This window comes from Plectropomus leopardus, chromosome 1 (assembly GCF_008729295.1).
Source record: "Plectropomus leopardus isolate mb chromosome 1, YSFRI_Pleo_2.0, whole genome shotgun sequence".
NCBI classification, from domain to species: Eukaryota; Metazoa; Chordata; class Actinopteri; order Perciformes; family Serranidae; genus Plectropomus; species Plectropomus leopardus.
Window position 1 is genome coordinate 4,583,081 of NC_056463.1, and position 21,969 is coordinate 4,605,049.

Here is a 21,969-nt window from a genome sequence, read left to right on the forward strand (position 1 = left end):
AATTAGGAGTTGGATAGCGGCTCTGCAGCTCTCCTCTGATCTCTGCTAATAATAATAATAATAATAATTTAGATAATGTCATTCATATTTCCCTTATTAATGATGTGTTATTCGATCCACCTCCACCATCCGCACGTTGTTGTGTGCAAAAAAGTAGTGTTGTGCACACGTAAACCGACCTGTGTAGATGCATCTGAAGCCTGGTATACACTGCGCAATTTTGGGCTGACCCTGAGACCAGATGACTCTCATTAAAGAAACATGGAGATAACTTTGGTCTTGTCTCTAAAACTGTTGATTTGGATGGATGTTGATCGTAGCCTACAATTCAGTAGGTGATGTCATAGTACAGACTATATGCATCAAACTTGATTTCGTACCGAAGTTTATTCAGATCAATGTCGCAGAGTGTAGCTTTCATTAAACTTAAAAGATTGCAAAAATCTCAGTCTGCAGGGGGCTTTACAGTCTGAGTAATGCATGCTTTAAATAGCAAACTTTTATCTGTAACATATGCCAGGGAAGTATACTAACATTGATAACAACATTATTTTATAACATAAAATGCAGATTTGACATCATAAATGTATGAAAAATGGCAGGCAAAAGTCAATGTCCGGTCAATGGTAAGAAACTTTTTTTATTAATTCACGGATTAAATATCAATTTTTGATGGAGTGTACAGAGTGACCTACATTAAATATAATGAATAATTAAATACTATAATATATAAAATATATGAAAAATTAGATAATATTATAAAAATATAAATAACCTGGAAACAGCTTAGAACTTGTAGCTTCCACATTGTTCCCACTTTACGATCTCAAAGCACATAAACACAACAAAGTCAGAAGAACGAATTCCCAACTTGGAAACTTTTGACATCACATAATTGCAGACGAGTCTAGGGGCCAATAGTCTAATGATCCACCCATGAAACTACCGAACAGTACATGAAGCACAAAGACAGCAGTGAAAAGACACAAACCAAAAACATTAAGCCAAAAACATCAAATATGATATAAAGGAACATGTTACTACAATACAGATACTTTTACTTTAAGTATATTTTGCTGATAATAAATTGTTTTAAGTATGATTTTAAATCCAAGACTTCAGCTTGTAGGGGGGTATTTTCACAGTGCGGTGTCAGTACTTTCACATGAAGAAAGGATCTGAATACTTCTTCCACCTCTGCAAATAAAGATGATATTTGTTTGACAGTGTAATACAAATGTGAGTTGGAGCATAAATGATTCTCAACCAGCGACCTTCCCACAGTCTTTCTCGCAGACATGGAACAAAAGTAACTGTGCTGTTTTCATCAAACCTCTACAATTCCCCTTTAGAGCACCAAGCACTCGCTAATTAAATATCATCTATGAAATTACCTCATTCAGTTTTTTTCACTCGCATCATTTTTTTCATATTCATTTCATCCTTGATTGTGTCCCTTAATGTTTTCTCCTCCTCATTGCTTGTATTTGTGAACACTCCCTTTTCAAAATATTTATATGAATAAAATTAATCATCACCATTATTATTAAATGCAGTACAGAGGGCATTAATGGACAATCTGGTCAAAGTAGATAAACATAATGAGATACTGGGAAGAACATTTTCTTTCAATAGGACATAATTAAGGGTACTTTTAGTATAAGTAAACCTGATTGAATCATAATGTTTGTTGTGCTTAGTTATGTAACATTTTTACTTTACACCAGCTGGTAACCTGAAGAGCTCCCTAAATGCATGACTACAGTTCAGCCAACAACATGTAGCTGTGCAAATGGTTTGGCTTTGCACTCACTTCTCACTGCAACAGCAGAATTTAATTTGCCCCAGTAGTTGTGAAGATGTATGCACGTCTGTTCACCTCATGTTCAGTGAGAATCAGTGTCTTTGATTTGACGTTAAATAGATTCTACAGGTCGCACCGCACATCTAACATCTCCAGCATGTTGCTTTTCACTATGAATCATTTAAGTAAACTGCCACATTGCCATCTGGTGTGTGCATATATCGACCGGACACAGTCGCTCGGCGCTCAGCTGCTTACTTTTAGCTAACGTTATTGTCCTGGATGGATTTTCAGAAATAATATATTCGGTCATAAATAGTAAATCACATGCTGGTTTTCAGCAGTGGTGGATATTTACTTCTTCTTACACCCAGTTGCCAGTTTGTCAGGCACAACTATCTAAACAGCAGCTCTGTAGCAATAAATCCTTCTTCCATCAAGGTTGTAAGGTTCAGTTTTTGTTGAATTTTATGTAGAGAGATGTTGATTTAGCTTGATGATCATTTAGAAGGCTGTAGATTGTTGTGCTTTTGAATTTTATTGTGTTATACTGAGAGGTGTTTTTTGTTGACCCCATTTATATCACTGAGGATAGGCTTAATGACAGAAACATCTCTGTGTGTGTGTGTGTGTGTGTGTGTGTGTGAGTGTGTGTGAGTGTGTATATATAGATGTATATATATCAACGTGTCCTCATACAACAGTTCGAATGATATCTAACAAATCAGTGCCTCACGAATGACATTAGGGACTAACAGGAAGTTATGAACTTAAAGGTATATTATGCAGAATTGCATGCATGAATTGCATCTCGCCGTAAAGGTAAAAGTCAACCCCAGATTCACTCTCATTTGGCGTTTGCCAGGAAATATTTGCATATTTTTTGGCATTTTGTCTCTTTCATGTTTGCTGTGTACTGTCTGGCACTTGGTCACTGCTTTTTTATAAAGCCCAGACTTCATCTGAGAGCTGTGGGTTTGCACGCCCATAAATGTCACAAACATATAAAATAGAAAGGCTAAGATAGGATAAGATAATACACACAGCGTCTTTTCAGAAAAATACACTGAAACACACTTCTAGTGGGTCATAAGGGATTACCTTGGTATGAGGTTATAAATTGTTCAATTGGAAAATCCTGCATAGTGTATCTTTAACCAAAAGTTGCATGTTCAGGCAAAAAAGTTTGGTTAGGTTTAGAAAATGAGAAGAGAATTCCTGCACACTGTCCTTTTGCATTATAATTTATTTATACAACGTTTCGGACCTCCGACCATCATCTTCATCACCTGAGGAAGGTCAGTAGTAAAAAGTCGAATACTTGACCCTTTGCAACCCGTGGTGAAGTTCCTTTACTTTTTTCAGTGCTGCTCTCAGACACCTTACAGAAGTATTTCACTTTTGAACGCGGAGCAAACTGGTGCTATTTCTTTCTTTTCTTTGGTGCTTCCTTTCCTTTATTTTTCACATTTTTTTGCTAATTTTTTGGGCCATTTCTTCTAAATTACTCATTGCCTTCTTCCAATGTGAAGAAATAATGCCTGTTTACTCAGGTTTCAAAGGGTTAAACATATATTGCAAGTAATAGGACAGTTTGCCGAAATTCTCTTCATCCATGAACAGTTTTCTCCGTTGCACCTGTCTAAAAGTTATTGAAGGTGTGCACGAGCCTCTACATTTGAGTTATTAGGTTTAGAAAAAGACACGATTGTGCATCTTTAGATTCAGGCAAGTAGTTACGTAGCTTAGATTTAGGAAAAGAGCACGGTGGCGCCGTACCTTAAAATGACTGAAAGTTCACTGGGTTTCACATGAACACTAATATCATGTCGTTAGTGTTGTGATCCATCCACAACCCCAACCTGCCTCTTTAGAGACTCTTCATAGACCGTTTCCTTTGATTATGCAGGATATGTGCAAATTGTGGTGCATTCATTTTTGTATGTATATGTACCAGCAGCGCATGAGCACAGCCTTATATATATATATCATATATATCCTCTAAATCTGTGTCTTTAATCTAAGTTAAATGCCTGTTTTCTTGCTTTTGTGCTTCTTTTTTTCCCTCTCTCGATGTTTTGTCTGTGTAGCTGGTTTATCAGGGCCGGACACTTTGGGAGGATGTGGTGGTGAGCTGCTGTTAGTGTCCACATCCTGCACACCCAGTACACTCAATTTCCTCCCTTACTTTTCATTTTAGCAGCCTCCTTTTTCTCTAACAGCATCTTTTTTTTTATCACTGCATGATCATGTTGTGATATGTTCAGTTAGTTGTTTGATTGTGTGAGTAATGAACAGAAAACTGCATGCGTAGCACCATAGCTTGTGACTAACATCATTGTTTTTGTGCTTTTTTTTCGGCCCTGCAGTAAAAGTAATCATGTTTGTGTTTCTCATCATGTGTGCTTCAGAGTGCCAGCAGTCCTGGACGTCTTTGTCTTCACTTCAGTTCAGCTCACCGCCTCCAGGTAACAGCATGTTTTTATGCAAGTTTTTTATGTTGTTTTGTGTCTCCAGAAGTAAATAGTAACACTACATGGGTCAGGTGTAGAGTCAGCTGCAGTTTTAAGTGTTGAAATCTCAAATGCTGCTACTAGGAGAAATAAAGGGTTGAATTGTAATGCAATGTTTTCGACTTATTTGTTTAAAAAAAAAAGTCTTAATCTTGGAAACAAATGTTTCAGGTATTGAAAAAAATTTGTGCAATCGAATAACAATTTTATGCTTGAGTTTAAATCAGTTTTTTTAAAAGCATTTCTCTGTTGTCATTTAAAGAGAACTATCAGTCAGTTGGTCGTTACGTGTATTGTCACATCCGTCTGTCTTGGTTGACGGCACTAAGTCCATTCCCCTCAAAGTCCATTTAAAGCTGACACATTTTCACACCACGTTTTTATTTTCAGACCAGTTGTATCACACTTCTCTAGCTGGAGCACTCTCAGAACACTGCATATGCAGATTCAAATAATTAACAAGTTTTCCCACACAGTTTCCTCAACCACTCTTCGCTGTCGACCTCTCAGCACTGGAAATGGTGACAACCTGCAAAAATTAAAAATAGGAAATTGCTGCTTCACTGTCTCCAAGTATTAAGCTTTTGAAACCTGGAGCAGCATCACTTTCCTTGTGCTGCTTTCAGATGCCTTTCACAAGCATTTATACTTTTTGAAGCCTGAGAAAATTGGTGTGATTTTTGACAAAAAGATGAGGAAAAAGGCAATGAGCCACTTGGTAATGTGTTCAATCAACTGCTGGAAATTGGTTGATTTAGAAAAACGTTTTTTAAAAGCTAAGGAAATTAGCTAGGGAATAAAGCTAGGTAAATTTGTCATAATTGCATGTTTAAAATTATTATAATATTTTAAAAGAAAAATTTCCAGGTCATTTCCCTGATTGTTTTATATTTTTAATTATTATGGTCTGTCTTTTTTTTATTTATTTATTTTTTTTTACTAATTTTCAGGTAATTTGATATAATTTCATGCTAATTTCTGGTACTCATTCAAGTTTCAAAGAGTTAAATTAGACTTTTTTGTATACATATTTAGTTGATTAATTTATTTCCTACGTATACCTTGGTTCAGTTACAAAAATAGACATCTATGTTTGTTAATCATGTTATAGGTTATTTTTTGTACCAGGGGATATCCATCAAACTGGTGTTGGGTTGTTTTGATCAGATATCTGTTGTTATTATTATTATTATTATCATTATTTAATTATTACTGTAATACAGCTTGGCACAGTATTAAAGTAAAGTATTGAAAATATCAGTCAAAGTGCTGTACACACAGTAAGGTTTCAAAGATAAAGAAATAATTTTTATCATTGAAGTGCCCCATTATACATATACTGAGATAACACAAGCCAGCTGCAGACAGCACAAGCAGCCAATAAAACTGTTACTCTGGGGTCATGTGTTTTGTGAAAATAAATCAAATTGTTGGGAACTTTTAACACTCGACTTCACCTTTCCCCCAGTATTGGCCAGATGAATGTGGCTGTGAACTCACATCTTTTTTCCCATCGGAAAATGGCAGCTCTGTCACAATCTAACGCTGAAGTATGTGCAGGCAGAGTCACTTCTCACACAGGGTCATAATGTTGAAGCCTTCCCCAGAGAAGTAGCTTTGGCATGTTTTTTTTCTTTATTTCAGCAATTTACTTTGGCTGTGACTTTTAGCTCAGCAAGCTAATGCAACAAACAGGTTCACTGCTTTCTTTTTTTCCTGTTGGGTGCTGCATTATAATGTAATGTTAACTCTTTTATTGATAATTTTGATGAATGTCTGACTGCTGTTGTTGAGGAGTGCAAACCCTGTTTTATATTAGTTATTTAAATATTAATTTACTGCAACCAAACTCACAAAAATCTGTGAATCAATTATTTGCAAATGCCTTCTATGCACTTGCATCACAAGCAACTATGATCACTTCCAGTAAGCCACTGAAAATATTATTACCAATTACACAAATAGACATTGAGTGTCTGGCACACTCGTTATTGATATATCAGAACACCTTTTTTTGATAAACTCTCTGGTATTAAATTCCATAACATTATGAAAAAACTGATGGATCTAAGTGTATTATCTTAAACACTGAGTTCTTTGGCTCTTCTAATTCCTCCTTTCCATGAGAAAATTGTATATCGTATATCATGTATTGTCAATCTTGGTTGACTATAGAACTGATAAAAAATGTATCTCAAGAAAACTACATAAAGACGGATCATTTTTTCAAATACAGATATAAACTAAATCAAACGCTGGGAAAATTCAAAAGAAATTTTTGCCGACATATTTAATATGTTTAGAAAAGTTATGAAAAGTACATAGAATGTGATTTTATGAAAAATACATTTTATATTAATAATACCATTATAGTTTCTTTTGAAAAGACACTTTTATGGAATCCCTGAGGGGCAAGTGAGAATTTTTTTTTTTTGTGGTGATCCATTTTCTAAGTTTAAACAAAACAAATTTTTGCGAGAAAAAAAAATAGCAAGGGAAAAAACAAAAGTTTTTTGTGAGAAAAACATTTATTTGCGAGAAAAAAAATTTTGGTGAGAATTTTTTTTCACACGGTACCACATGACAAAAAAAGTTTTTTTTTGAGGAAAAAAATAAACTTAGGATATAAAAAAGAGAAAAGGATATAAGGAGCAGAAACTGACACTGAGATTGCCAACAAATTCACTTTGTCATTAGTGTAGGTCCTGCTTTGGCTGAGAAAATCCTCAGCATTTCCATTTGTTCTCCCAGTATAGAGTCTATTTCCCATCCATCTTCATTTACTTTTGCTTCTGTAAGTGATCAAGAAATGTGTAACACTGTATCAAGTCTGAAGCAGTCATGATGACCCTAAAACAAAGTTACCGAAGCAGTTACATTCAAGGAAAAGATTAAGCAGCCTCTCTTGACAAAGTACACTACTATGTAAATGAGTCAATATAGAGTGCAAATATATGTTATTTTATCCTTCTTTTATATATATATTTTTTTATCTCTAGTGTTTTCTTTTTGTGAGAAAACATAATGAGAGTGGCCTTAAAATAGGGAGGAAAAAAAGGCGATCTAGGCTGCCCTACATACTATGAAACACTTTTTGTTTGTGTGTGTCTGTTTGTGGACTCGCAGTGAAAAAAAACCCCGGCCTTTTGGACGTCCAAACCCCCAGCCCCCTTCGCAGGAACTGCAGCTTTGCGGACGACCTGGAGCTGGAGCCAGAGCGAGAGAGTTGGCTGGCTCCTGTCACCTCGGTGTCACAGTAAGTTCAAAACCACTGCTTTGCACTGATGCTGTGTTTATGTGGGAGTGTATTTTAATGAGCATGTTGAAAAACGTTCCCATGTATTTTTTGCTCTTTGCAATTAACCTTTGTAATGTGCCAAACCTCAGAGCTCTCCTGTCTCCGCTGTGTAATGATTCTCTATTAGGGGAAAAGCACTTGTGCCTGCTGAGGCACTCGCACAGCGAGAGATGGGGACTGATATGAGGAAATGAGTGTTAAGTAACTGTAGTTAAATGTTAGTGCACAGTAAGTGAAACAAATGGCGCGACAGTTTTGACCCATGGGACTTCCTCTCTAAACGGTGGGGTAATGATGCAGAGTGGGAATTGCACGCAGCAGCATTGCTGGCAAAGATCACTCTGTGCTCTGCTGACTCCAAAATATGTAACCAGCTGTTCTTGTAGAGCATTGCCACATCAAATCCCATGCTAAATTGAACCATTATGAGATACTACTGCTTGTTATCCATGACAAGAGAACACCTTAAGCTTGAAAAATGTCCTTATTTCTTACTGGGTTTGTCGAATTTCTGTGAAAAGTCTTTCATTTTAAGCTGAAAATCGCATTGAATTCCGAATTGTCCGTGTTGTCTACAGCAGCGGGGAAAGCTCAGTCAAGTCATTGTTCAAAGATGCAGCATTGATTCTTGATGTGCAATAGTTCACAGAAGTGATGTTCCTGCAGCTGTCTCGGTATTGACATCACTGCGCCGTATGTTTTGGTAAATTGAAGATGATTGAGGTATTGAGTGTTTTAACAAAACTATCACACGTTTGTCACAAACAAACGCAAATTACACCTCTGCAAACACAGCAGACAAAGTCTTTAAAACGAACTGAAAAAGCGAGGACTGTAGCAGAGAGGTAGGTGGGAGGTAAAGGTTTGCAGCCTCCTTGAAACATTTTTCATGTTTCTCACGTTGTGTTGTCAGTCTCCCTCTCATGAAGCAGGTGAACCAAGAGAAAACAAAAGGTGCTAGAGCTGTTCTGTTCATGCACTGACAGGGCTTTGAGCCAAGGCAAAATACTTTTCCATGATTGTGACAGAGGTTTTAATTTAATACATTGAAGCATAATTTTGTTGAAACATGAATAATACAATTCATCGGGCCTGAAACTATTCTGTAATTGCTGAAAAAGTGAGTGCTTGTTATTTCTTTCTTCTTTACTGAGAAAAGCGATTTGATAACAGTAAATTGTTCTTTCAAAAATCAAATAATATATTCAACTTTCTTAACTGTCAAAGAATGGCGGGAAAATCACCACGTGGAATCACAGTAAGAGAAAAGGTATCACATATCACATGTAAACACACAGCTCCTGATCTTTCTAAAGAAATAATTCTTAATATTTCAGTCCTGGTTATTTGGCGAGACGTCCCAAAGTTTCGCTTCAACAGATTGAAAAGATTCATCATCACATGTTGCATTATTTAAAAAAATAACAGAAAACACAGTAATACTGTTCTTTTGATTAAATGTTAAAGCATTCATGTATTAAGTTTTGGGTTTGATCATGATCATTTAAATCTTAAAGGAATAATGAAATACTGAAATTGAAATTCCTTGGCGTCTAATATCGACGCATTAAAGCACCATGAGCGTCTGCAGGAGACATACTGACCGACATCATTTTTAGACACTAAGAGCAACTAATGTAGCATAAAGAGCAAGATAGTCTGTGCAGGGATGTGGTCAGGTGAAAGGCTGGTTCAAACACAGGACTTTCACTCAGAAGGCTGCTGTTTGTGCCCTGTTTGAAACCAAAAGTTATTTTTGTTATTTTAACCATGTAATAACCAATCCCTCCAGGACTTTGCAGACTGTTTTGGGGATTGATGTTATTGTTGATTTCACGGCAGCTTTTCTAAAAAAAACTGCGATGCATGTTGCAATATTTATGTGGTTTTTTTGCTATTGAATTTGCTGAGGTAAAGAAAACTTGGGAAAGAAAAACATTGCAAGTCTCTCTTGGATCAAGGGCATATTATTTAGAACGTTTGTTGTGGTAGTGATGGTGCAGCTCTACAATCGAATGAGGTTTCACTTGTTTTAAATAGTAAAATTTGTGGTAGAGGTGCCAGGATTAGACAAAATTGCAAAGTGGCGCAGCACAGGGATTGGCTGAATTTGTGTTAACTTCCTGGAGGGACTGAACAATGTAGTATGTCATGTAATGTATGTTCTGTGATGTATGTTACGTATGCCATGTGACAACATGTTACATTAGCAACAAATGCTCTTAATTTTACATAAACATTACCTTTTTTGAAACTTATGCGAGTTCTTTTGTTACCTAAACTGAAGAAAACCTTAAAAAATGAAGTAAATCCACTTTGGAAGTTTATTTTAAGACAAGTCTGTATGAATGTAATGAGTGGAAACGAGGTCTGTTAATGCGTTATTCACAATGTGATTAAGGTCAGTAATTAACATGGTAATTTTTTTTAATCACGTTATCGCCAGCCGACATTCCCATCATTAAGAGGCTGTACTGGGCTTAAGTTTTAAGTGAGTTTTAAACTAAAACACTGAATGAATCCAATTATACCAACAGTGTCATGCCAGCTTCTCAGCAACGGGGCAGAATAACACTCCAAAGTTCGGCTAAATTTTGCCTAGGAAAAATTGCATGGTCAAAAGGTTCCCTTGACCTTTGACCTCCAGATAACTGACTGAAAGTGTTACCGTGGGTACCCATGAGTCTCCCCTGTACAGACATGCCCACTTTATGCTAGACCCATTCAGTTTTGGGGTTTTTTTTTTGCTGTCATATGATTCCTAATCAAGACAATCCGGTGAGAATTGCTTTTCCACATTAATATGGACTCTAAAACTGTTTTGAAATGCAAAATAATGGAATTGAAAACATGCAATTAATCTTGATTTCTTTTTTTTTTTAATTAATTGTTTGACAGCCCCAGTGGAAACTATACACTTATTGTGACCACAGAAGTTTATTTTGAAAAGACAATTTGGATGTGAGGAGCAGAAACTGACAAGCCATCTCCGACATATCCATAATGCTAGATGGTTACCTAAATCGTCTTTGAGGATTCTAACCTTAAACTTATCTTAAGGTAACAGCACTCGTACAGGTGTGCACATGTTCATTAATGTTACGGTGAAGATCAGAAACACTCACTGTTCAAAGGGCACTTCTAGTGGAATAAAAAATCTGCCATTAGAGTTGAAAGAAACTGTGTCCACCTGTTTGACTCGCTGTCTGTGTTCTCGGTTACATCGCAACCATTTACGGTGGAAAATGGATTTCTGTAACAGGCCACAGAGCACTGTATTTACATCCCATGATATGGTGCTAATTTGACAAATGTTATGAAAGCTGCATTTGAAAATCAGTCTATTGCATTGCCTGTGAAAAGTCCATTATGAGATTCAGGCAGACCTTGTACCTCTAGTCTTTCACCTAAGTGGACTTGACAAAGAGCCGCTCTCCCTCTGCATAGGGCCACTCATTTACTGCTTTTTCACGGTAATGAACCAAGATGAGTAATAGCTCCTTAATAATTCCCACAATTTAATAATAGAGGCTAATGTGCTACAATTACTCTGGGTTTTTTATTAATATTTTTTGTTGGAGAAACACAAATATCACCCGTCCTTTGTTCTTACTGTAGCTTACTTCGATCACATTAGAAGAAGGCAAGTCATTAGAGAGGCTTTTGATGTCGACTGATCGGTAAATATAATACTGTGACGCACTGAATATTTACCCCTAAACTGATAGTTTCGGTGTGAAGGACATGTCAGCCATCTCTTCAAAGTCATTTTTGTTTCATGCTAGAAAAATAAAGCAGGAGTCGAAGTCGTGTTTTAAGAAGACTAACCTAGATGTTTTACAGGGTTACTCTTTGTTTTCCCAGGCTTTCTCTGATACTGCTGCGAAAAGCAATTTCAACATTAATTTCCACCACACTCTCAGTGCATTTTCTAAGGAGAAATTTAACACGAACTGATTCATATAAAACTCTTTTATGCAGATTGACAGAGTCACACCGAAAAGCCATCCGGGTGATCCAGAGAATGCGTTATTTTGTGGCCAAGAGAAATTTTCAGGTAAGTAAGACATAAATATATAGCATTTTTTGGAACCCATCAGCTATAGGTCTGAACACAATTTAGCAACGGTCAATATTTCATGGGTTTTGGGGTAGCCAACGGATATCTGGATTATGATTATCTGCATTTCATGTGTCCTGTTTTAAATCTGATTAGCAGCCTGAGAAGCGGGAATGGAGTTGAAGTTGAGATCAGGCTGTTCTCATGCACTGTTCGTACAACGTAATGCATCAAAATTAATATATAACCCATGTATATAGGAAGGTTGCATGTCAAGACCTGATGCGAGTTCCTATGGGTTACAAGATATAAACATTTTTATAAAAGACAGTAAGAATCTGAAAAAATTCAAACATTGTGCAGGTGAGGTTAGAGGCCATATATGACTTATAATGATACCTTCCCCTTTACAGGTTAGTAATCCAATTAACCTGAAGTTGATTTTTTAATTTATAAATTTCTGAGTATCTACAGATATGGACCTCTGCGCTCTGACTTCACTCTCCTTGCAAGCAAACACCAAGCTCAGCAGCAGAGCTGGGGGTGATAATAATAAATTTGGCCCCAGGGGAACATACAGTCAGACCTACAGGTGCATAGAGATTAGGTTTAGGATGATAGCAGCAGCAACAGTGGAAACACTGTTAGAAGTCATGTTACAGCAGAGTTTACAAATCAGCAGCTTTGACAGCTTAAATTGATTGCCTCATTTCAAACTGTCTGTTGCAACAAGTAGTCTACCTAAACTCAATTAAATTGTTTGTTCCTTTTCAATCAGTCTACTAAGATACGATTGATACGTTTGTAAGTCAATACAAAGCACTATGAGTACACGATTAATATGTGTTGTCTGGGCTCGAAACCTTTTCTACAAATATAATCCTCAGCAGCAAAGAGTGGGGATTGACAGAAAGACACCCAACATGAAACGTAACCTGTGCAACACTTTTTGTAGTGTTGCACAGGTTATGAGCTTTTTTTTCCCAAAAACACCTTGGGGGAATTTCTGCAAATTTGGCACAAACATCCATTTGGACTCGACAATAAAATTATTAGATTTTGGTGATCAAACGTCAAGGTTAGTGTAAACTCATATTTCTCATATTTTTGAATGTGAGAACAGCTCGAGGGAATGATTTTTTTCTTCAAAATTTGGCACAAACATGAGGAACACTCAATGAGGAACTGATTATATCTTGAAGGTCAAGGTCACTGTGACTCTGTTGCATTTTTGTAAATGCATTATTTTAAGAACATCTAGACGGAAACTCATCTAGTTTGGCACAAACTTCCACTGAGACTCAGAGATACTGATAGGATTTTGATGTTCATAAGTCACTGTGACCTTGCATCTGCCTCACTCTCGTGAATGCAATATCTTGGAAATTCTTCAAATTTCGCAGAAACATTTGGCACAAACGCCCACTTTCACTTAACAATGAACCGATTAAATTTGTTGGTCAAAGGTCACTGTGACCTCACAAAATATGTTTTTGGCCATATCTCAAAATTCATATGCTGATAATTCTGACAAATTTTCACACAAATGTTAATAGGATACAGTGATAAAAGGATGACATTTTATAGCCAAAAAGTTGAAGGACAACTTCTGCAAATGTTTTCTGCAAAAATACTTTTCCATTTGCAATGTCATAACTCAGGAACAGATTGGGAGATGGTTGTCAGATACTGAATTGGTGATAGTAATCTTGGGTGGCCATGTTGAAACTGTGCCGATTGTATAGATCTTGTGTGCTGCCGGAGGGAAGGTGTCTGTGAAGCATCCATGTTTTCACAGACATGAATGAAGTTTGTGATTAAATTAAATTTATGCTGTAACAGCCGCTAACATCTTCTTTTTCACTGTAGCAAGCTCGTAAGCCTTATGATGTGCGTGACGTGATTGAGCAATACTCCCAGGGTCACCTCAACCTCATGGTACGAATCAAGGAGCTGCAGAGAAGGTAAACTGTTCAGTGAAGAAGAGCTGCATGCGAATTAGATCGCCTGGTTAATTCAATGTTAAAATTTAAAAAAGCATCTCATAAAAAACAAGAGATTGGGGTAATGAGAGAAAAATAGAGGGCGCATGTATTATTCTAATTCTTCAATTGTTCCTCTCAGACTGGACCAGTCTATTGGGAAGATAAGTTTGTTCCAGTCAGGCTCAGGTAATGAATCACTCAGCTACTCTCCCAAAATATATTACAGTAACTATGCAACACACTGCAGTACTAATCCTCCTGTCTTATTATTTACCTCCCTTTGAAGACCGAGCTAAAGACAAAGGTACCAACTCTATCGGGTCCAGACTCAACAGGATGGAGGACAAGGTGGGATTTGTGCAACTTCAGTAGAAAACTGGAGCAATATTCCCTCGCCTTTTACTGTTTCAGATCACTTCTTTTATTTGTGTAAGAGCAAAGTCAAACATTTGCATTTGTCTTGTTTTCATATTTAGAATTTTGATGAAAATGTAACAAATACGTTTCCCTGTTGCCCATACAGCGGCAGTTTCACTTATCAAAAGAAACTCAAATAGGGAATAGTCTTGGATAATGCAACAAAAGTTAAACTGGCTTTGAAATATAAAATATCTGTGCAGAGACATGTGGCCCTGTTATTGTTGATTCAGATATAAAACTTTTAACAGCTTGTGCCATTTCTGCGGCACAAAAAAGAGAAACCTTGATGTTGCTTTTCCTTCATTCCTCGTGTCAAAACAAAGAAAAACAAAAATGTTGAATCGCCATTTCCCCCAACTCCTACCCCAAGTGTGCCTTATATTCCCGCCTTTTAAACCATGGATAAAACTGCCACACGAAATGATTTTTTTGTTGAGGAACAAATATTGCAAATAACATTGTAATTTAAAAACTTAAATATTTGTGAAGGTGTGCCTTATAGAGCTTAAAATGAAAACATTATTTACACATTTTCATTCTTACTTGAAGTGCAGTTATGTTTGAATGGCCATTTTTAGCCAAACACAGTGGTAAAATAATCAGGCAGTTTGGAGGTGAGATAAGATAATCCTTTATCCTTTATCCTTTAGCAGCGAAGGAAACAATACAATAGCAAAAAAATAATTACAAATATAGAAATATTAGGATATTAAAATGTAAGATAAAAAAAAACAAGGTGCCAAGTTTGATTGAAAAAAAGTTACAGAAACAGTAACATAATAATATTTGGTTAATACTTAAATGCTTTTTGTCACACAAAAGGTAATTAAATTACGTGGATATAATTATAACATTCTCTTCTGAACTGTCAAATGACTCTTAAAAGTAACCTACAATGTAAAAATAAACTATTTGTTTTTGCTTAAAGAAGTTTGTGTCTGGGCTGCCTTAAAATTTTAAGTTGACTGAATTTGAGAAGATAAGTTGAACTTAAAAAATTAAGACAACCCAGATACAATTTTTTTTAAATAGAAACAAATAGTTTATTTGTACAGTGTACAGTTTAATTTGAGTTAAAAAAAAGTATCATTTGTAGGGAATCCAAATCTGGACCAGTAGGTTATTTGGATTTTATTTATAAATATTTGATTCAACTGTCACAGATAACACACATGGACCAGACGCTAAACCGCATCGCAGAGTCCCTCACCTTTCTGCTGGACCAGAGGGACATCGCTGAGGGCGAAGGTGGAGGCAAGCTGCGTCCACGGCTTGGAAGGACCTGTAACGTCCTCCCCAGCCAGGACAGCCTGCCAAGCTACGACCAGCTGTCTTCATCACCTTCGTCCTTCTCTTCAAACACCGCCAGCGCCGCAGCCGGTCCAAACCGTCCCCTCAGCTGTACCGCCAGTCAAGATGAGAGCTGCTGAAACTTGGAACCAAACAGACTCAAGGTTTTTTTCTTTTTTTTTGTCTAATTAATCAAATGTATTTAGATCAAATGCAGTTTTTACTCTGTATCTATTTATCCCTTCATGTCTGCAGGTCAAATTTGAGCTAAAAGCTATTCTTTAAGATCCAATTTTTTTTCAAATTAAATTTCCTATTGTTTTTAAAATATATATAAATTAGGCTATGTATGAATTTCACCAAGTCAGAAGTGACTGTTGTCTAACAGTCTAGTCACATTAGTTTTTGCACCAGTTTCACTACATTGGGTGTTCATAAATCTGACGCTCTACACTAAAATGAGTAAGCTGTTCGATATATGGTGTTCTATTTCTACGTGACGGTTAAGTTTATCACACATTTACTCCGTTTGGGGCTCTACTACTCCGTCTCCGCAGAGTGTGCTCTGCCACTCCGGGAGTTCGTTCCAACAGCACTCCGAATTTGTGAACGGTCCAGTTTGTGCAAGAGTGAGTATTTCCAAACGCATCCAAAACCTGAGACAACAGTCACCTAAGTGTGTTTAGCTAGTTACGCTGGGAGAAAAATCAGCATTGCAAGGCAGAAAATGAATGCATTGACTTTTTAAAATCATACATTACAAAATACATTTTGCCAAATGATAGAAAAATATATGAAAAAGAGAAACATTATCGACATTTCAACACTGATTTTTCAGCCTATTTTATAAGCGTTAGTTTATTAAGTAGTCTCTTGTAAATGATCAGTTGCCTTTAAAAAATATTACTTGAAATCTCTTCAGGTTAATGCCAAAGACATTGCCACAGCCACGGCATCTTATACTGTGATTCACTATGTTTTATTCTTGTGAAATAACACATTTAATTGAATTCATCTTTAAGGGAAGGAGCTTACGTTTCAGTGCTTCACTTGAAATGTCTTTAGTTTAATCAAATTGTGTTTTCACTGTTTAAATTTGAATTCACTTTCTTGTTTTTAATGTTTAGAAGTATTCTGCTGTAGAAATAAAAGATTGTGGTAATTAATACCCAGTGTCTACTATCTGTGCCTTAAGGAGGAATCTCTGTCTAAAACAAATGAGCTAAAGATTTCAGTTTGCATTGAGATTTTTTTCATTTTGCCAGAGGTTGCTTGATAGAAGAGAAAAAACTTGTGATTTTATATTACAAAGGGAATGTTTTTAGACTTTCCTTTGTCCTCCGTCATCAATCAAATGGATGCTACAGTTTTGAGAAATTCTTTCACTGTTTCTTAATAACTATCTCTTGAGTTGGCGGCAGAATCTCTTTTGTCGCAGTGAGGTGGGGGTGGCTATGGCGTGTCCTCACTGACTTATGGAAATAGCTAAAACCATTTTTTTACACGGGTGACCTTTGGGCAGCAGATGGTGACCTTTTTCCCGCTGGCCGTCCATGGGGTGTCCAGGCATTCCTTCACACAAGTGGCCATGTGGAGAAAAGGCCCAAGTGACCATCTGCCTCTGGCGTCCATAACAATGGGCCCCACCCTCCTAAAGTGTGCTGAGGGCGGCTGGCCTTTGTGCTGACCAGGAGGTGGGGAAGGGGAGTGATTCTTTTCAGGGAGGGTGTGGAGGTTTAATTAGTGTTATTTCATTAATTGGCAGAAGAAATCTGTAAAAAGTAGAACATCCATAAACAACACAGGATTAATCTATTGACAAAAACAGCAGAGTTAAATTGCTTCATATGTGAATAACTGCTTTGGTTAAGTAATTATGAGTAAACAAAAACTATTTGCATCTAAGGCAGTTTTCTAAGATGCTGTATGATGAATTATCAGCATGAGTAAAATGTATAAAGCTACGAATGTAGATCAATTCTTAAAGGTAGATGCCAGAGTTATCAGTTTACATTGATCTATTAATAATCGCCATGGTCTTCGAACATATGATGACACATTGTTATGAACTCCCTGTGGGTAGAATGAGCATTTATCCCTAAAATCTGCCCAATATTGATTTAAAACTCTGTTTTCTCTGTCTACTTTTGCCTCTTTATAACACGTCATCTGAAATGACTTTGTCTGTCTCCCGTCTCGTCTCTCCTGTGTGTGTATCCAGCTCGTTGTCATTCCCAAGTCGTCAAATCCCCTCGCTTGGTCAGTGATTCAGGCGTCAGACTCCGACACCAAAAGCCACCTTTCACGACGGTATGATACGCTTCCAGTAAAAAGGTAATATAAAGAGCTGGAAAGTCCCGAAAGGGGACAAACCCTGGACTTTCCTGGAAGCCCACAGTTTGTTTCCCGTATGAATGTTTAGCCAAACCATGATGGGGATTTTTTTCTAAACATAACCACGGCTTTTGTTTCCTCAAAGTAATCACAAGCTTGTGTCGCACAAAGAAATAAATGTAAAAAAGAGGCATTTTACAAACATATGATTATTTTTAAAACAGACTGTACCTATCTAACGAGCAGAAGCGGTTCATTTCCTGTGAAAACGTAAGTGTATTTTGAAAAGACACAGTTCATCTAACAGGTGTGGAAAACCTTGCGCATTATATGTAGACGTGAGCGATACCGATCAAACGGCGATATTTGACGAGTTGGGATGAGAATGTGTTGGTGTATCTCAGTCACTCGAGTCACAATGCACAGATTTAATTGGTTTTTATGGCGTCACGTGAGGGGATTTAACGCATGTGATTGGTCCGTAAGTCTGTGGTGACGGATGCTGTGCTGTGTTAAAAAATAATCAATAATAATTGATATTTGATATTGATATAATTAATAACCATTGGTTGCAGTTTTGAGTCTTGAAAGGATGCCATCTGAGTCCATTTTGGGATGTGATGGAGAAAGGAAGATCAACAAGGGGACGCATTTTGCGAACAAGGGGGATGGCGACTCCCTTTAAGTCCTTTACTGGTCATAACTGCTGATTGAGAGGTGTTATTTTTCTGTACATTTTTTTTGTTTGTGTGCTTATAGAAAAGATTGCATACTATACCTTTAATTGTTTTTTGGTGTATTATTTTACTTAAAAGTTTCAAACCTGTGCATTTTTAAGTCTATAAACACCCCCTAAATTGGCAGTAATATCAGATTAGTGACATTTACTTGAGCTCAGTTTGGGGCTTGCACGTTGTTAGCGGTTATCTTATTTAGCTCCTTCTCATTTAAACAGTCTAATCAAAGCTTGATTAGAAGCCACAATCATGCAGATTAATGCAATTTCCATTTCTGAATAGTAAAATTTACATCGTAGGTTTTTATATCAGCTTGTTATCATACACTGTTCATCTCTAATACGTTCAGCAACATTACTGTAATTAACACAATCAGTGCACTAGTGACAGCTTCATTCACTGATGATGCACTGAGGAGCTTGTAGTGTACATCTTTAGGGGCATTTTATAATGGTAGTGGGTGGGGAAATTGGGATCCCATGAGACCTTTTTGACCTATGGCATAGTTTGATTATTGATTTCCTGACTGGTATTCTGAATTAATTGGAACAGTTATGTAGATAATCTGTTCCTAATGCAGAAGCAACACACTTAATGACGGTTGTCCTTGTCATTATTGAGGCATTTAAAAATGTAAATTTGATGTTTGCTCTTTCTTCAGTGCTTGTCCCTTTTCTGCTGTAGCATACAAGCAAACATTAGTCCCAAGTGAGGGTAAACAAGAGTCGGATTTGGTTTGAGCGCATGTCAATGATAATAGCCGCTTTGACTATGAAAAGGGACAGGGACAAAAGAGAAAAGTTGGGGGAAGACCTAGGGGGGTCGAAGAGCTCCAAAGGCTGATTTGCAGGTGAAATAGATGGCACACTCGGCTTTGTGGCCATTGTCCTGCTCTGCGGCCAGATGGCCTCTTGAAATTCTTTAAAGCCAAAACCCCAAACACTGTGGGAGCGAGTGCGCCTCTGTGGGATTTGGCCTCTCTAATGGGCTAATTTGGCAGTTCCAGCTCATATTAACGGATATAATTTCAAGCCTGACAGCGCAGTCCTTATGATTTCGATTATGAAACATCTCATAATACAAGCCAGAAAATGCAATTACTCTAAAACGTTTTTTCTTCTTTGGATTGCCAAACTTGCAACTCAAATTGATTTTTCTACAACTTTAGAGGCGCTCTTATTATTAGCTTACTCATCTGTGGCTGACTCAAAGTCAGCACAAACCCAAAGATGCACTCTCTCTTTTACAAGACTGCAGTCATATTGAAAATCTAATAATTTGAAATTCGGTTCACAAATCTCTACAATTATAGAACTCCGGGGTTGAGGTTTTTTTTATGCAGCAGCTTTTAGATAAAAGTGTTAGTCACTCTCATGAAAAGGATAGTTTGTTTGTACTTTTAATACCTGAAACTGCCCTTAAAACCACAAACGTTTTAGGATCAAACAGCTGAAGTGTTCAACATGTTAAGACAAGGCTGACAAGCTGTTTGTCTTTTGCTCCGGGCAAACTGTCACGTTACAAAAGACACATGTTGTTGCATAGACAAACATTATTTTCTTTTACAAATCATTGTTTTTGCAGTGTGTGCTGCAGGGTCCTGTTTACGTGAAAGCTTTAGATGACAGAGATAAGTCCTGGACTACCAAATTATAAGGTATTGAAATTTTCTGAGCTATATGGTCACATTTTACCCAAGCTATAGGGAACCAAATTAAAATGCTTTTCGTCTAAATTAATCGGTTTGATGTCGTGGGTGCAAAATCATTAAATTAGCATTTATCAACATATTAATTTGGACTGCAGAGTGTTGTGTTTTTGTCTGTATATGAAGTGTTTCAATGGGCATTATCTCAAAAGGAGCGGTTCTCCAAGGAGACGGGAGAAATTATAATCAAAAGTGCAATTAGACTGATAAAACGGTTTATTACAGTTGCAATATTTGCAGGCATTAATGGTACAGTCTCAGTTAATTAAGGCACACTTAAAAAGGACAAAAGAGTGCTTTTCTACAATGAGAGGAAAAAAAGATAAAACATATACAAAACCAAAAAAAATTAGAATTATTCGAACGTTCACATCCATGGTAAACTAATACTGATGAGGAAAAATGTCTCTAAACAAATATAACTGTGACATAAATGAAGAAAATGGCGATAAATAGAATAAATAAGAGTGGTAAAATTAATCCCAGTACAGATATAATAAAATTGGCAATAAAATAAAGGGAAATAAAATAACGTAAAATAAAATAAAATAAATAAACTGAAATTTAAAAGAAATAAAAAATGGGTAAAATAAAACAAAATAAAATAGGATGAAACCTGAAAAACACAAAATAACATTAAACAAAACATCATAATTATAAAAAAAAGAATAACATAAATAACACAAAACCAAATGAAATAAAATAGAATAAAGTAAAACTAAGTAAAATGACACAATAAAAATAACCTAACAAATAACACAAAACAATGCATAATAAAATAAAAATTAACATAAATAACGCAAAATAAAATAAAATAGAATAAAATAAATTTTTTGGTGCAGAGAATAGGCCTCGGTCTAGTCCATTCAAATGTGTGTACAGGCTTAAATAGAGGCCAAATAGTCAATTTTCAGAAGCATTTTCATCGTATTGTTTTGCACAGAGTTGCTTCACTGGAACTCGTGTGGAAAGGATTCAGGATGCTTTTGGTTTCTGTCGACCTCCTCCTCTTTGCGAAAAAGTCTGCAAGGAAAATCAAGAAGAAAGATGTTTACTCGCTCAATAAATGCATCATTATTGGCGTGGGTAACATTATGATTTAACAAACTCATTATGGATCTGAAAGACTTGCTCTTCACCTGTGATCCGCGCGTTGTTTCTGGGCTTGGCCGCCGGTTTGGAGTGCGTCCTCTTCCTGCGGACGGGCGTCACTTCAGCGGGACGCTTGCGCGTGTTGGAGATGCTGGAGCAGTTCTCCTGGTCTCTTGTCCCTGCGTCTTCCTCGCTCAGCCTGTCCTCTTCCTCAGTGTGTGAAGGACACACACTGTCCTTGATCTGTGCGGACTCCTGGTAGACAGCAGCAGCGCAGTCTGCCGGTATTTCCTCCCACTGAAAGCGGCCGGGCAGCGGCGTGTCCGTGTGGAAGTTAAAGTTCCAGCGGCGGCTGTCCTGCTCCGTGATCTCCTGCATCCTCTGCTTCAAGTCTCGGCGCAGCTGCTCGTGGTCCACCGGGCCGAACAGACTCCTACAGACCGACTCTTTGCGCCTGATTGGGTCCATACTTCAAATTTGGAGGAGTTCTTGGTGGGACAAGCTGCTGTGGCGGTCTCTCTCTCTCTCTGTGGTCTGAATGGTCATCTCATTTCTGCAGGACGATTTAAAGGCTGCAGGGCGCACGCTGTTGTGTTTGTACACAATGAGCAGAGGCTGCTGATTGGCTGCAGCTCTCTGAATTGGCGCGTGAGGGGAGGGGGAGAATCTCATTTATTGTGTAATGAAGTCCACTGAGACCATCAGTGAAAGGCTCTGCTTCCTTCTGG

The 21,969-nt window shown here is 37.2% G+C and overlaps 2 protein-coding genes across 4 annotated transcripts in view; one reads left to right on the forward strand and one right to left on the reverse strand.

The window, feature by feature from the left end:
• kcnq1.1 (potassium voltage-gated channel, KQT-like subfamily, member 1.1) overlaps positions 1-17,657 on the forward strand; it is a 68,994-nt gene extending 51,337 nt beyond the window's left edge. The window contains exons 11-19 of one of the 3 annotated variants that reach the window (XM_042488426.1): positions 3,895-3,933; positions 4,216-4,272; positions 7,444-7,573; positions 11,597-11,672; positions 13,545-13,639; positions 13,800-13,846; positions 13,947-14,008; positions 15,244-15,534; positions 17,592-17,657. In XM_042488426.1, the coding sequence (XP_042344360.1) occupies positions 3,895-3,933; positions 4,216-4,272; positions 7,444-7,573; positions 11,597-11,672; positions 13,545-13,639; positions 13,800-13,846; positions 13,947-14,008; positions 15,244-15,510 (773 nt within the window). In that variant the 3' untranslated portion in view covers positions 15,511-15,534; positions 17,592-17,657. Of the gene's footprint in view, positions 1-3,894; positions 3,934-4,215; positions 4,273-7,443; positions 7,574-11,596; positions 11,673-13,544; positions 13,640-13,799; positions 13,847-13,946; positions 14,009-15,243; positions 16,395-17,591 lie in introns of those variants that run through there. The other 2 variants (XM_042488421.1, XM_042488435.1) reach the window with 2 other exon arrangements.
• A 3,336-nt stretch (positions 17,658-20,993) lies between these two features.
• cdkn1ca (cyclin-dependent kinase inhibitor 1Ca) lies at positions 20,994-21,709 on the reverse strand. The gene is made up of 2 exons (XM_042485612.1): positions 21,289-21,709; positions 20,994-21,172 (listed from the first exon to the last, which is right to left on the reverse strand). The coding sequence occupies exons 1-2, from the start codon at positions 21,707-21,709 to the stop codon at positions 21,072-21,074; spliced, it is 522 nt and encodes a 173-aa protein (XP_042341546.1). The 3' UTR covers positions 20,994-21,071.
• Between the last annotated feature and the right edge of the window lie 260 nt (positions 21,710-21,969).